Below are 12,891 nucleotides of genomic sequence, written 5' to 3'. Positions count from 1 at the left end.
CCTGCCTGGGCAGGGATGCGGATGCTTGGTCCAGGCTGTTCCCTGCCTGCCTGAGGTCATCGGGGGAAAGTGGTGAAAAGGATTTATTGCAAAGGACAATAAGGATTGAGGTGTTGTAGGGAAGGGTTTGGAGACAAACGACTTGTTTGGGAGAGGATGGTGGCTGGTGAAGCTATTACCTGTGTCTTACTACTGATATTACTTGCATCTTACTTATAGTACCTGTATCTTACTACTGATATTACTTGTATCTTACTTATAGTACCTGTATCTTACTACTGATATTACTTGTATCTTACTTACAGTACCTGTATCTTACTACTGATATTACTGATATTACTTGTATCTTACTTATAGTACCTGTATCTTACTACTGATATTACTTGTATCTTACTTATAGTACCTGTATCTTACTACTGATATTACTGATATTACTTGCATCTTACTTATAGTACCTGTATCTTACTACTGATATTACTGATATTACTTGCATCTTACTTATAGTACCTGTATCTTACTACTGATATTACTGATATTACTTGCATCTTACTTATATTACCTGTATCTTACTACTCGTATTACTGATATTACTTGTATGAACAGACAGCAAACCATTGGTTTCTTCCTTCCCTCTGTGCAAATCAGTCCATACATGTGCCCACAGTGACAGAAACCACTTATACCCAGTGAGTGGTGATGGTTTCCCATCACCAGCAGCAATCTGTGTGACTCACACTGATGAGAGCATCCCTGAGCTTGGGAAAAGCCAGATTTGGAGGCTATAAGGAGGCAGCAGGGTTGTTGCTTTAGAAATGAACCTGGAGCTCAGGTGACTGAATACCAGGTTACAATGAAAGCTTCCTCTTGTTAATAGTCAAAACCCATCCGTTTGCTGCCTCATGAGGTGTTTGCCCACATTCCCATGGGATTTATGGATCCGGACTCATGGTGTTGCCCTTACACAGGGTTTGTGCTCTGCTCCCAGCTCCGGTGTCCCTCAGGGTGCCCTTTGTGCCAATCACCCTCCTAGGGAAGAACTCCTGCCTCATGGCACAAGTGTCTGCATCGCATGAGCTGAGAGGAGAAGGGATTTGGGTCTGTGCCGGAGCATCCCGGCCCTCGCTGATCCATAGGGATTTTCGCCTGGATGAGGGCTGTGGGGTTTGCCCTTTGCTTTGTACCTCTTCAGGGGGATTTCTTACTGAATCCATCTGGCTGCCCCAGGCACCAGTGAGGCCAAGGGCTGGACCCCCCAGGCCACCGGCCTCATCCACAGGGGCACATTTCTACATTCCCACAACACAGCATCAAGTAAATAAGAAACAGCCCAGAAAGTGAGGAGCAGGAAGGAAGGCACAAACTGCCCGGGAATCCATGGATTCGGTAGCACAAACAGGGATCGTGAGCAGAGCAGGAGGCAGGGATGCCCTTGGCTGCATCACTCTGGGCTTAGCGAAAGTCAGGAGAACAGAAGGACTTGGGGGGGTTGGTCCATGAGAAGCTCCCCATGACCCAGCTTGAGCCCAGAGCCCCCCTGTGCTGGGCTGCACCCCCAGAGTGTGAGGGAGGGGATCCTGCCCCTCTGCTGCGGGAAGAGGAGACCTGAGAGCAGCTCCAGTGCCTAAAGGGGCTACAGGAAACCTGGAGAGGGGCTTGGGACAAGGGCCTGTAGGGACAGGCCAAGGGGAATGGCTTGAACCTGCCAGAGGGGAGACTGAGCTGAGCTCTTAGGCAGAAGCTCTTCCCTGTGAGGGTGCTGAGGCGCTGGCACAGGGTGCCCAGAGAAGCTGTGGCTGCCCCATCCCTGGCAGTGTTCAAGGCCAGGTTGGACACAGGGGCTTGGAGCAAGCTGCTCCAGTGGAAGGGGTCCCTGCCCGTGGCAGGGGTTGGAGCTGGAGGAGCTTTAAGGTCCCTTCCAACCCAAACTGTGTCAGATACAGGCTGGGGATTTCACCCAAAGCAACACAGGTTTAAGCCCTCAAAACCATCATTGAACAGGAGCAGAAGGCGATGGGGAGGAATCATGAACTTGGCGTTGTTTCCTGGGCTGCAGAAGCCAACAAAGGAAGGATCCACCCAAGCAAATCCAATCTCTGGAGCAGGATGCTCCGGGTTTGGCGCTCGCTTTAAAACTCCAGACCTCTTTGGAGACTTTTATTGTTCAAAACCTAAAACCGAAGCAAGAAGCGCAGTGCAAAACGCAACCAGCAACTGGAGTGACCTGGGGCTGTCTCTTGGGGGGGGGGTCTATGCCTTATTCAGTGCAAAACACAGGACCTGAGTGATGCTCAGCGCTGCCCTGGGTGCGGGCACAGGAGGTGGCACCCTTGGGTGCTGCAGCTCACCCTCTCCTTCCCCCGGAGGCTCTGGCAGTGCTCGGCAGTGGCTCGGGCAGAGGTGATGCTCAGTCTCGGGAGGCAGCGATGCGGTCCACCTGCAAGAAGGACAGGCCATAAAGAGAACAGAACAGCCCTGGGAGCAGGAGCTGCGGCCGCGATTCCACACCGGAATGGGAGCCGGCATCCGGGAATGGCCACGGGCAGCCGGAGGGTCCATGCTGTCAGCCACAGGGGTGAACAGCCCTGGAATAAGGGGTACCTGCTGTCGGTGCTGTTAGTGCTGGGCTTAAGCAAAAAAGGACTTCGTGTGTCCAGACTTGATGGGATCGCTCCCTGTAACTGGGATACTACAGGGATACTCAGCAGGATGGGGTCAATCCTTGCTCCCAAGGGGGGTGAGAGGCAGCAGCTCTGATTCTCTTGTCCTGCACCTCTGGGATGCGGTGGAGGTTTGCACATCCCTGTGCACCCAGGGGGGAGTCGGATGTGGGTGAATCATGGAAGGGACCTTAAAGCTCCTCCAGCTCCAACCCCTGCCATGGGCAGGGACCCCTTCCACTGGAGCAGCTTGCTCCAAGCCCCTGTGTCCAACCTGGCCTTGAGCACTGCCAGGGATGGGGCAGCCACAGCTTCTCTGGGCACCCTGTGCCAGCGCCTCAGCACCCTCACAGGGAAGAGCTTCTGCCTTATCTCCAACCTGAACTCCCCCTGTTTCAGTTTGAACCCATCACCCCTTGTCCTATCCCTACAGTCCCTGATGAAGAGCCCCTCCCCAGCATCCTTGTAGCCCCCTTCAGACACTGGAAGCTGCTCTGAGGTCTCCACGCAGCTTCTCTTCTCCAGCCCCAGTGTTCTCAGCCTGGCTCCATCCGGGAGCTGCTCCTGTATCTGTGCTTTGGGAATGCCGGGATACAGTCAGAACACGCTGGAGATGGGGCGGTCGCTTCAAGCACTGGAGCTGGTGTGATCTCGGCTGCAGCTTTGCTCTGGGGCTCTGCTGGGCCATGAGCCTGGGCTGTGACCTCCCAAACTCCATGGGGGAAGGCAGGAACCAGGACTGACCATGTCAGCATCAGCCACAGCCCCTGTGAGGGCGGGAGCTGCTGTGGGTCCCACAGGACCTGTCTCTTTAGGCTTTTCCACCCTGGAAGCAGCATCCTCTCGGCTCCATGGGCTGAGCAGCAGCTGTAGCTCTTCATCTGCTCATCCAGCCATAGCGTAACAGCAGCTATTTCCCTTTGGAACAGGGCTTCAGGTCGTGCTTTCCACAGCCACTGAAACAAGCAACGCAAAGACCGCAGCATTCCCAGGCGGGTGAGTCCTGTCCCAGCTCATTTCCCTGCTTCTTCCTCCTGATGGGAGAAGTGCTCCTGAGCTGTTTCCAGTGTTCAAGCCCAGGTTCTTTGCTGAGGTTCTTGTTAACCCCTGTGCTAACAGCAAGCATCTGCTCAGGAACACCTCTTCTCGGAGCTGTGTATGTCCGGTTGTTCTGCTGCAACTGGTGCTGGTGCATCAACTGGTCCTTCATTGCTTTTCCATGCAGGCATTGACCACAGGACCACATAGACACGAACAGGAGGGTGAAGTGATGAGGTACAGGATGCTCCTCGGGCAGACCTGATGGATTTTAAGCTGTTCCAGGGTTAGGAGCGGGTTTGAGCCTTCCCTTGGCCTCGGCTGCTCACCAGCAGCCGTGGTCCTCATTGCAGTGGCACCTCACACTGAGCAAAGTGGCATCAAGGGACTGACTCCTTCCCTGGATGCAGCAGCGCCTGGGGGAGAGACAACTGCCCCTGGGCTCTGCCTCCTTCCCCTTTGTATCATAGAATCATAGAATAATCAGGGTTGGAAAGAACTTTAAGATCATCCAGTTCCAACCCCCCGCCATGGGCAGGGACACCAACATCACAAACACACTGAGCGATGCTCGATCCCGTGCGCTCGCTCCCACATCCCAGCTGCATCCCATGCAGCAGGAGCCGCAGCATCACCTCAGCACAGCCCAGGTTTGAGCTTTGTGCAGGGCCGTTTCCTGCTTGACAAGGTCTTTGGTCACCCTCCACTTCCACCCATCCCGGCCCTGGTCCTGGGGTGCCTCGGGATGCTCGGGAGCGCCCGGGAGCCTCCTTGTCCCTGTGCTTGGAGCCGCGCTGGGGTGTGAGTGCCTCCAGCGTGTCTGGGCTCACGGCCGCGGTCGGGATCCAGTGCTGGACTGAAGCTGCTCCCCCTGCCCAGCAGCGTGTTTGTTGGGACTCGTTTCCATAGGGATTTGTAAGGACCATGGGAACAGATTGGAGCTGACCTAAACAATAAGGAATGAAGCTGAGGAGGGGGGAAGGAGCCCGGCGCGTCTGCTTTGTGGGTCGGATTCTCTTAGGCTGGGTAACCTCTGCAGGACCATCCTGGCAAGTCCATGGGCTTCCTTCTCCTCCTCTAGTTATTAAACACCCGCAGTTCATTCCAACCATGATAAATGCATGGGAATGAGTCAGAATCCGACTCTTCTTAAGCACACGGGGCAGCTTTTGGGTCAGGCTCGACGTAGCTCAGCAACCCTTTTGTGTCTGAGCAAGCAGAAGAGCACAGCTTGCGCCTGACACCCGCGTAGGCACCGATTCTGCTGTGGTACCAAAGGTGCGTGCATCGGTTCAAGGCCATGAGCCTTAAAGAGGAGCCTCGGGGCCTTTTAGTTGTATAGGAAAGGTGAAGGTGAGAAGAGCGAGTCCGCTTCATCCAGGCAAACCGATGATGGTGTTTGGTATCAATCCCGGAGGCGGACGGAATCTCAAACACGGTTTTGTCACTGCCGTTATCCAGAGTTATCCAGGCATGGCTTAGACACGAGCCATCCCGCAGCTGCTGCCTCGCAATGGGCACTACAGGCTACCCATGGGCTCATCCTCCTCTGCTGGCTCAGCACCCAAAGCCCTTCTCCAAACCCGGACCTCCAACACTTGTGGAATACAGGGAATATTCTCATGGCTGTGCTGTGGTTTTGCATTGCCCGGTGTTAGGAAGTGGGAGTTAAATGAGAGTGAAGGTGCAGAAGGCAACACCAACTGCTCTGCCTCAGGGGCATCTTAGGGGCTTTCTTCTTGGCTAGTGGATAATCACGGGTGGGAATCAGAGGCTGTATCAGACAGGACAAAGAGCCTGGGTTTGCTCTTTGAAACGGGGGTTTCCTACTCTTAAGCGGGTTCAACTGAAGACCAGCAGTTCTGTTTGTTTCATGTAGGGCACTTGATTTTATTCAAAGGGTGAGATACAAAAAAGGAAGCAAAAAAGACAAAACCCAACTCATAAAACACTACAGACAAAGGAAAAGACATCTTCTGCATACAGCACACGACAGGAAACAAGGTACAGACTGGTCCCCACTAACCAAGCCAGCTGGGTTACGTACAAGCAGAGGCAGAGAGAGCTAGAAGGGAAGAGATGGGGGGTATCTGCCACTTCAAATGGCTGTTTACACGAACTGAATGGAAGGCAAAGAGGTTTCTTTCCTTTTATTCAAGCCAAACACTTCCTTGTTGCTTCTTCTTCCCGTTCCTGATGCAGAGGAGGGACTCCACGCTTTGAGGCAAGTTTGGTACATCCAGGTAGGATCTAAACCCAGCCACAGCTAAACATGGATGTGCTGCTTCGAGAGCTCAATCCAATCCCTCCCTTCATCCACACACTGAGTACCTGCTCATGGATGGGGGCAAAGGCTGCCGGTGGCAGCTCCAGAGGGGAAAAGCCCAACTTCACCCTCATGTGTTGGGCTTCTTTATGCCTTTAGAGGCCTCAATCTGCAGCTTAACCAAACCTGGGGTGTTTAGGCTAGGTTTAAGGCTCCAAACTGAGCACCATTACCTGTTGTGCCCATGAGCTCCCTCCCACTTGACTGGGAAATGGTCTGTGTGAAGCTCTTTCATAGAGAGGGGTTGAGACTTGCCCATTGGGGGTGTCCAGCTCTGGGGCTGGAAGAGCATCCCCGTGTTAGTGGTACCTAAATCCCCTTCAAGTCAGACCCTGCCAAAAGGAGACGGCATTTGCTGTGTCACTGCTGCACCTTCCAGGGACACAGCTGCCCGAGGGCTGGTTTGGGCTCTCGGTAGGAACATGCATACAGGCAGTACTCACTCATCCGACAGATTGAGGATAGAACTATCTATAGCCCTTCCTCAGGAGGGAAAAACCTCCCTGACAGGGGCTATGCCCTGTACAACTTAATCTGTTGGTGTGGAATAGCCTTAGAGCAGGGTGGACTTGGTTTGAGATCTGTTGGGCGGAAAGAGCACGTGCAGAGCCGAAGGTTCTCTGGTCTCTGGCGATTAGAACCCCTTAAGACCTGCAGGCACGTGCTTCTCTTTAAGGTTCTGTTGATGCAGATGAGGAGAAGGGCTCCTTAAATAGAGATCAATTGCCAAAAGCCCTCAGTAAGAGGCAGCTGCTGTTTCAAATGCAAAGGTCTTTCTCTGTGTTTACCTGCGGCTCCATTTTAGGGACAGGGCTATTGAACTGCCAACCACCTCAGGTAGGAAGGAGGGAATTTTACTGGCTCAGTAAGCAAAACATTCATTCTGGAGAGCAGAAGACTGCCTAGCTGTTAATAAATAGCACGAGACACCTTAACAGTTGCCTAAGGAAAAGAGAAACATCATCTGTTCATCACAATGCATCACACCGAGACGAAATGAGGTAAAGGGAAGCCAAAGGGAGTCCTCTATCCACTCGCACCTCCCGGCCATGGCAACGACGAGCAGTGAGATGCTGAACCATGCCCTAAAACACTCAGCAGAGGAATTCTTCATGGCAAGTGTGCTCCGTGACATCCTTTGCTATTAAACCTTACACCAAGTAGTGACTAAACCTCTGTCCTGGCAGGCGGGTTCATGAGCTTCAGGCCTTGTGGTGGTGACCTGGAGGATGCAGGGGGTGAATGCTACTTTCCTGCTGACAGTGAGGAACCTGGCATGAGTTTTAATGCCTGAAGTTACAAAGAAGGAGGGTTTGTCTATCCCAGCAGAAAGCCAAATAGCTCAGCACTACCTGTACAGTTACACTGAAGGGAGGTCGGACATGTCTAACTCACAGTCCTGCTCTTTGGTCCTCTTTGTGTACAACTTACTCATAGAACAGCCTGAATTATCCAACTACTGACCAGCAACTTGCATGGGAACAGGGATATCAAGCATCCTGGTTGAGAGACTTGGGAAACTAGCGGACAGTCACCTGTACAAGGCTTGGGAAAAGCAAAGCTGGCTGCTTCTGTTCTGAGTGGAACAGGAGAAAAAGGGCTTAAATAATCCCTTTGCAGGGTTCTTTTGCATGAGACCCCCCAGAACAGAGATGTGACACTGCAAGTCCTTGTGCTGGGGGGGAAGCTGCCTGTTCCAGCCCTTTGCCCAACACATCTCACACAAGCTGAATGAGAGAAACTGTCTTCACTTTGTTAGCACTGGACACGTGCTGGCTTTTCCTTAAGGATAAGCATCCTCTCCAGCTGAAGCAGGGAAGCCACTGGTCATGTTTAAGCAGAGGCATGTAACTGGTGTAGTCAGTGTACAAATCAACCGCAGTATCTACTACTTTGCTCTTAAACAGACACCGGCAGCACAGTGTGTTTGGAGATGAACAGCCTGAATCTGGTGTATTCATAAACACACACAGAACGGTTGAGAAGCTGCTTCCAGCATCTCACACTCAGAATAAAACTAAGCCTTGAGCTGACACCGAACTGAAGCTCAACAGTTGCTGTGGTTCCTACATAAACCACAACTGCTACAGACACAGGGGTCCCCTGTGCAGGCAGAACCAGGTTTTAAGGGTCAGTGGCAGTGTTAGAGCCATTCCTCAGGGGCAGGGAGTGACATGGAACCCTCACCAGCACGGGGCAAGTGTCACTTCACACCTTGTACAGGGCTTTGCTTTCTATCGGGTGTTGTAAAGCTAATTCAGGACCCATCGAGCTGGTAGGAAAGTCGCCTTTTTGCATTAGGGGACTACGTGGCTGACTGCCATTAAATGGCTTTGGAAAAGTCAGTGTTAAGTCCTGAAGGTGGATTTTGTGTGTCGTTGTTGGTTCTCTGCAAGCTTCTGATAAAACTATAATCAAGGTATGTATTTGTGCTGTGTCTGTAGAGCCTTTCCTAGCCATTCCAATTTAAACCAGCTAAATTTGACACAAGTCACATAAAACCTGCTCCGGATAACCCAGAACCTGTGTTTCCATTACAGGACTGTGGTTAAGGCAGTGAGCCTCAGGAGGGGCACTCCAGTGCCCTCTCTGCTGCAGATACAAGGCAGAAACTCTCTTCTACACATTCTGACTAGTCAGTGACCTACAGCAGCACAAGGCTGGGTCCTCAGGACGTGTTACAGAGCCACAGTGCTCAGTTCAAGGCAGGGAATCCTCAACCACAGGCAGACTTGTACTTCAGAAAGCCCAAACCAGGAGCAATGAGACGCCAGCACAGACTGAGCACGGCTGGTTTTCCTTCTTCTCCCACTTGGAGCCTCCACACCAACAGCTTCCATTTCTAGTCAAAGGCGTGAGTTCCACTGTCTTCGCAGGCACAACTACAGGTCTGCGCCGGTGTTACACCATGTTGCGGCCCACTGACTCCACACGATTGTCACTGGCAAAGTATTTGGCACACACAAAATCCTGTTGAAGCCACATCTGCTTTCTCAGCACATGAACTTAGGAAGCTGTGACAGGTCAGTTGAATTCCCTTTTGCACATGAGGCAGAAATTACCCCCCATGCTATCGGTTAAACTACCTGCACAAGCATGACCAGTAGCAGCTCTTGTTCCCGTTGGATACTCCGGTACCCTGGTTCACTGCCTGACAGCACGACAGGTAACACGTTCCATGGCGTCTCATCAACAACTGGAGTGAGCCACAGTGGATAAGAAACAATGACATTGTTGTAAAGTGGAGGCCCCTTCCCTAGAAGGCTCAGTCATCTTTAAAGAAGACCACTGAACATCGTTCATGGAAGTCTATTGTTCAAAAAACCCCAAAGCTATCGACATAGCACGTGGAATCAATCTGACAATCACTAATGTAATGGAATTATGGTGATCTTATACACAAACAACGATTTACCAAAATAAGATTTACCTAGGGGACTTTAAAATCAAGTTATTTTGGTACCAAAAAGAAGTCTTTCATTTAATCCCCCTTTTGCCCCTATGGGTCAGATGATCTTTCACTCTACAGTTACGGACTTGGCCAGATTTCTTGGAAAATCAACCTGCAGAGAGGGAGGAGAAAGAACACGCTCGTGAGTATTCACACACTTCCTGTTTGGGTATAACTGTAACGTGTGGAACGCTTGTTCTCTGCTTAAACAGAAGACTTGAACACATTTGCATGTTTAGGACAATCCGTGCAGAAGAAGTCCATAAACCTCATGGTCACGACTCCTCTGTTGAGAGCTAAGGAGTGAGTCCCTTTACTCGGCATTGCTACAGTGCTCACGTGATAAAAGGTCACTGTGATACAAGGTAGAGGCCAGTGCCTGCATAAAGACCAAACCCCTGACACAAGCAGACTCTGTCACACATCCTCCTGTGTGCTGTCACCTTCCTGCAACCCTCCAGACACTGTGCTCACACCAGAGAACAGCCACGGGTCCAAACCCCAAGTGCACAAACTCAGCCCAGGGCACTAGAGAACCTTCCAGTTCTGTTTGCAACGCCAGCTCCATGGAACCTGCCCTCCCCACAGCCCCAGCAGTTATACAGACATCCCCCCCCAGACTTCCAACATCTCCCAGCACATCTCCTCCAGACCTGCACACAGCAAACACGAGCACAGAAGGGAAGGAATGCTGTACTTACATCATATCCTCTGAGAACTGCAAGGTGGAAAGCCAGGAGCTGAAGGGGGATAACGCTCAGGATCCCCTGCAGACAGTCCACTGAATGGGGAACTTTGATTGTTCTTTTATTGTTCTTAATGGTCTCGATGTCTTCCTTATCACAAATCACAACAGGTCGCCCCTGCAGCAAAGGGAAACGTTGAAGAAAAACAGGTCTGGAAGGTTTTTACTTCTGTTCAGAGCACCAGTAGCAAGAACTCAGTTTAGAACAAAACAGCTTAGCATCCCATGGGCATCCCTGTAGCGTGTTTTAAGGGGCAAACAAACTACATGAGGCTTCTGCCCAGCGTATCTACTGAGCTCCCGTTTCACTTGGTGGTACCAAGGTAAATAGCTTGGGTGCTCTGTAAACTGCTTCTATATTAAAAGCACCGTTTGTGGTGCACTGTGAACTTGTGCAGGTACTCACTTGCCGTGCAATGACCTGCTGCAGAGCGTTCTGGCACTTGGCATACGTGTGGTCTCTCATGATGATCATGATAACGGGCATGAGTTTGTCCACCAGCGCGAGAGGGCCGTGCTTCAGCTCCCCTGCCAGGATCCCTTCCGAGTGCATGTAGGTGATTTCTTTGATTTTCTAAAGGGGGAATAAATAATTCATGAACCTTTGGACAAAACCTTGCAATTTTGGTTTAACTATCTCCATGCTTTCTTCCACTTTCTTTGTACTACGGTAAAAACATATTCTGGCTCTCCCCAGATCCAGCACGTCAACAAGGGAGCCTGAAAGCCCAGATCAGAGCAGTGCATCTGGGCTGAGCTGCTCTCAGGCCATCCACACTTCAGTTCTAGCACCGAGCCCACCACAGGCCTTATGATTTGACAACATACTGATCATCACAGTCTTGAACTGGGCAGGCAAAGACAAAGAGGATGTGTTTGCATGTCAGTGGGTGACAGCACAACAGCAATCTCTTCCAAAAGTCAAACTGCAATAGCAATAACTGGGTACAGAAAGTATGTGCTCGGTTTTGGATACTGAGCATGGCTGGAAATGCCACCCCAGCAGTTCATAGGGTGGTTTTATTCTGCTCCAGTGAAGCATTCTCAGTGTGAATGTGGAAAATACACCTTTCAACCCCTTGTAGCCTATGGCTGTTCCCTGACTAGGGTCTCAGCAGTGCTATGCTGTGATTTAGCTGTTTGGCTCCCTGGGTCAGCCAACATGCAGTAGCTGTTGGCTGCTTTAAAACAACTTGTAGCCACGTGTAGTTTCCTGCCTTTCCATGGAAATCTGAAGTCGCCAGCTAAGTGTGTTTGAATCAGCTTTAAAGCAAGAAATCTCTTACCAAAGCTCCCTCAAGACATGTAGCATAATGGTAGCCACGTCCCATGATGAGAACTGACTTCTGATGGTACAGCTCCGTGGCCAGCTTCTGGATCTCATCATCCATGCTCAGCACTTCTTTAATTAAGTCTAGAAGGAAAGAGAGGAATTAGTTGTGCATGTTTACGTGCCTGTGCCTCTCATGCTACACATACTCTTCATATACAGAGAGCAGTGACTTGCATAAAGACTGGACTCAGTGTTTTAATAGTCCAATGTAGTGGTCTGAAGACATCAGGGAGAACACAGGAGCCAAAGGTATTGCTAATGGTCACCTTGCACTCATCTAATCCCCTTGGTCTATCAAAACAAGGTTCAGGCCTTGCTGAAGTTCACCTGTGCTACTGAGTTTCACTTGGTGAGACACAATCAGTGCAGCAGTTTCCTACCTGGCAGTACCTTTAGCCCACGCATGATTTCCTTGCGCCTCTCCTGCATTGAGATTCTGTCATCACACATCATCAGAGCAAACATCACCAAGGAGACAAACTGGCTGGTGTAGGCCTAGAAAGGGGAGGAGAGAGAGAAAACACATCACTACAACAAGTAACCCAATGGTTGCCACCTGCTGTGTGAAATCCTTAGGCTAGCTTTTGGCTTTATCCTTAGCATGGTACCAAAAAGCAGCTTTCAGTCCAATTTAGCCAAGATGAGCATGAAATTCAAAGGAAATCTCACTGGAGCAAATCTTAAATGGAGGCATGAAATGGCACTGTCTCCTTATGCTCCAAGAGATGAAGATACAATGAGCAAAATGGCATATTTCTAAGATTCCTATCAAATCCTATTTTGTGACCTGACCTGTGTCCTTCTTTACTGCGAGTAAATGCTGACAGCACTGAAGCTGGGCAGAGCCATGGACTGGAGATGTACAGCGAAGCCCAGTGCTAACATCCAGCCAGCACAACAGCACTGGAAGGTTTCTGGACCCCATCTGAGGAACACAAAGGCACTGACATGGTCATTTCCCACCCCTCTTCTTTAGTGAGTGGTGCCATTGACTTTGGGGGATAAGCAGCTGCACAGGCAAGTGAAATCAGTGCTCAAGTTGAGGCAACTGCGTTCACCAAACCAGAGGCACAGCATCACACAGCTCCTGCAAAGGCCTTATAAGACAAATGTGCTGACAATGATCAAACATTCATGGTGCTATACCGGGGGAGATTTAAATAGCTCTGAAGGAATCTAGAAGAGCTTCGGTTGTGCTGACTACAGCAGAGTCTGACAGGGAACATGAGCTATTTTGTTCAGGTGCAGGTGATGGTTACAGAAGTAAATGGCACCACACATTCCCTAACAACGCTTGGCTCGTTTATAATGTGCTCTCAAAGTGAAGTTCTGGAGAACCTG

At 50.7% G+C, this 12,891-nt stretch overlaps 1 protein-coding gene across 5 annotated transcripts in view; it reads right to left on the bottom strand.

Moving 5' to 3' along the window:
* Positions 1-2,156: 2,156 nt before the first annotated feature.
* Positions 2,157-12,891, bottom strand: part of GFPT1 (glutamine--fructose-6-phosphate transaminase 1) — a 36,635-nt gene continuing 25,900 nt past the window's right edge. For 4 of the 5 annotated variants that reach the window (XM_080634341.1, XM_080634340.1, XM_080634344.1 and 1 more), the window contains 5 exons: positions 11,931-12,045; positions 11,504-11,631; positions 10,624-10,791; positions 10,174-10,335; positions 5,579-9,584 (listed from right to left, as the gene is read on the bottom strand). In XM_080634341.1, the coding sequence (XP_080490467.1) occupies positions 9,540-9,584; positions 10,174-10,335; positions 10,624-10,791; positions 11,504-11,631; positions 11,931-12,045 (618 nt within the window). In that variant the 3' untranslated portion in view covers positions 5,579-9,539. Of the gene's footprint in view, positions 2,435-5,578; positions 9,585-10,173; positions 10,336-10,623; positions 10,792-11,503; positions 11,632-11,930; positions 12,046-12,891 lie in introns of those variants that run through there. The other variant, XM_080634342.1, reaches the window with a different exon arrangement.

Source organism: Psittacula echo, assembly GCF_963264785.1.
Source record: "Psittacula echo genome assembly, chromosome: 25".
Lineage (NCBI taxonomy): Eukaryota > Metazoa > Chordata > Aves > Psittaciformes > Psittacidae > Psittacula > Psittacula echo.
Note: the sequence above shows the minus strand (reverse complement) of the source record. Positions and strands in the feature narration are given on the sequence as shown.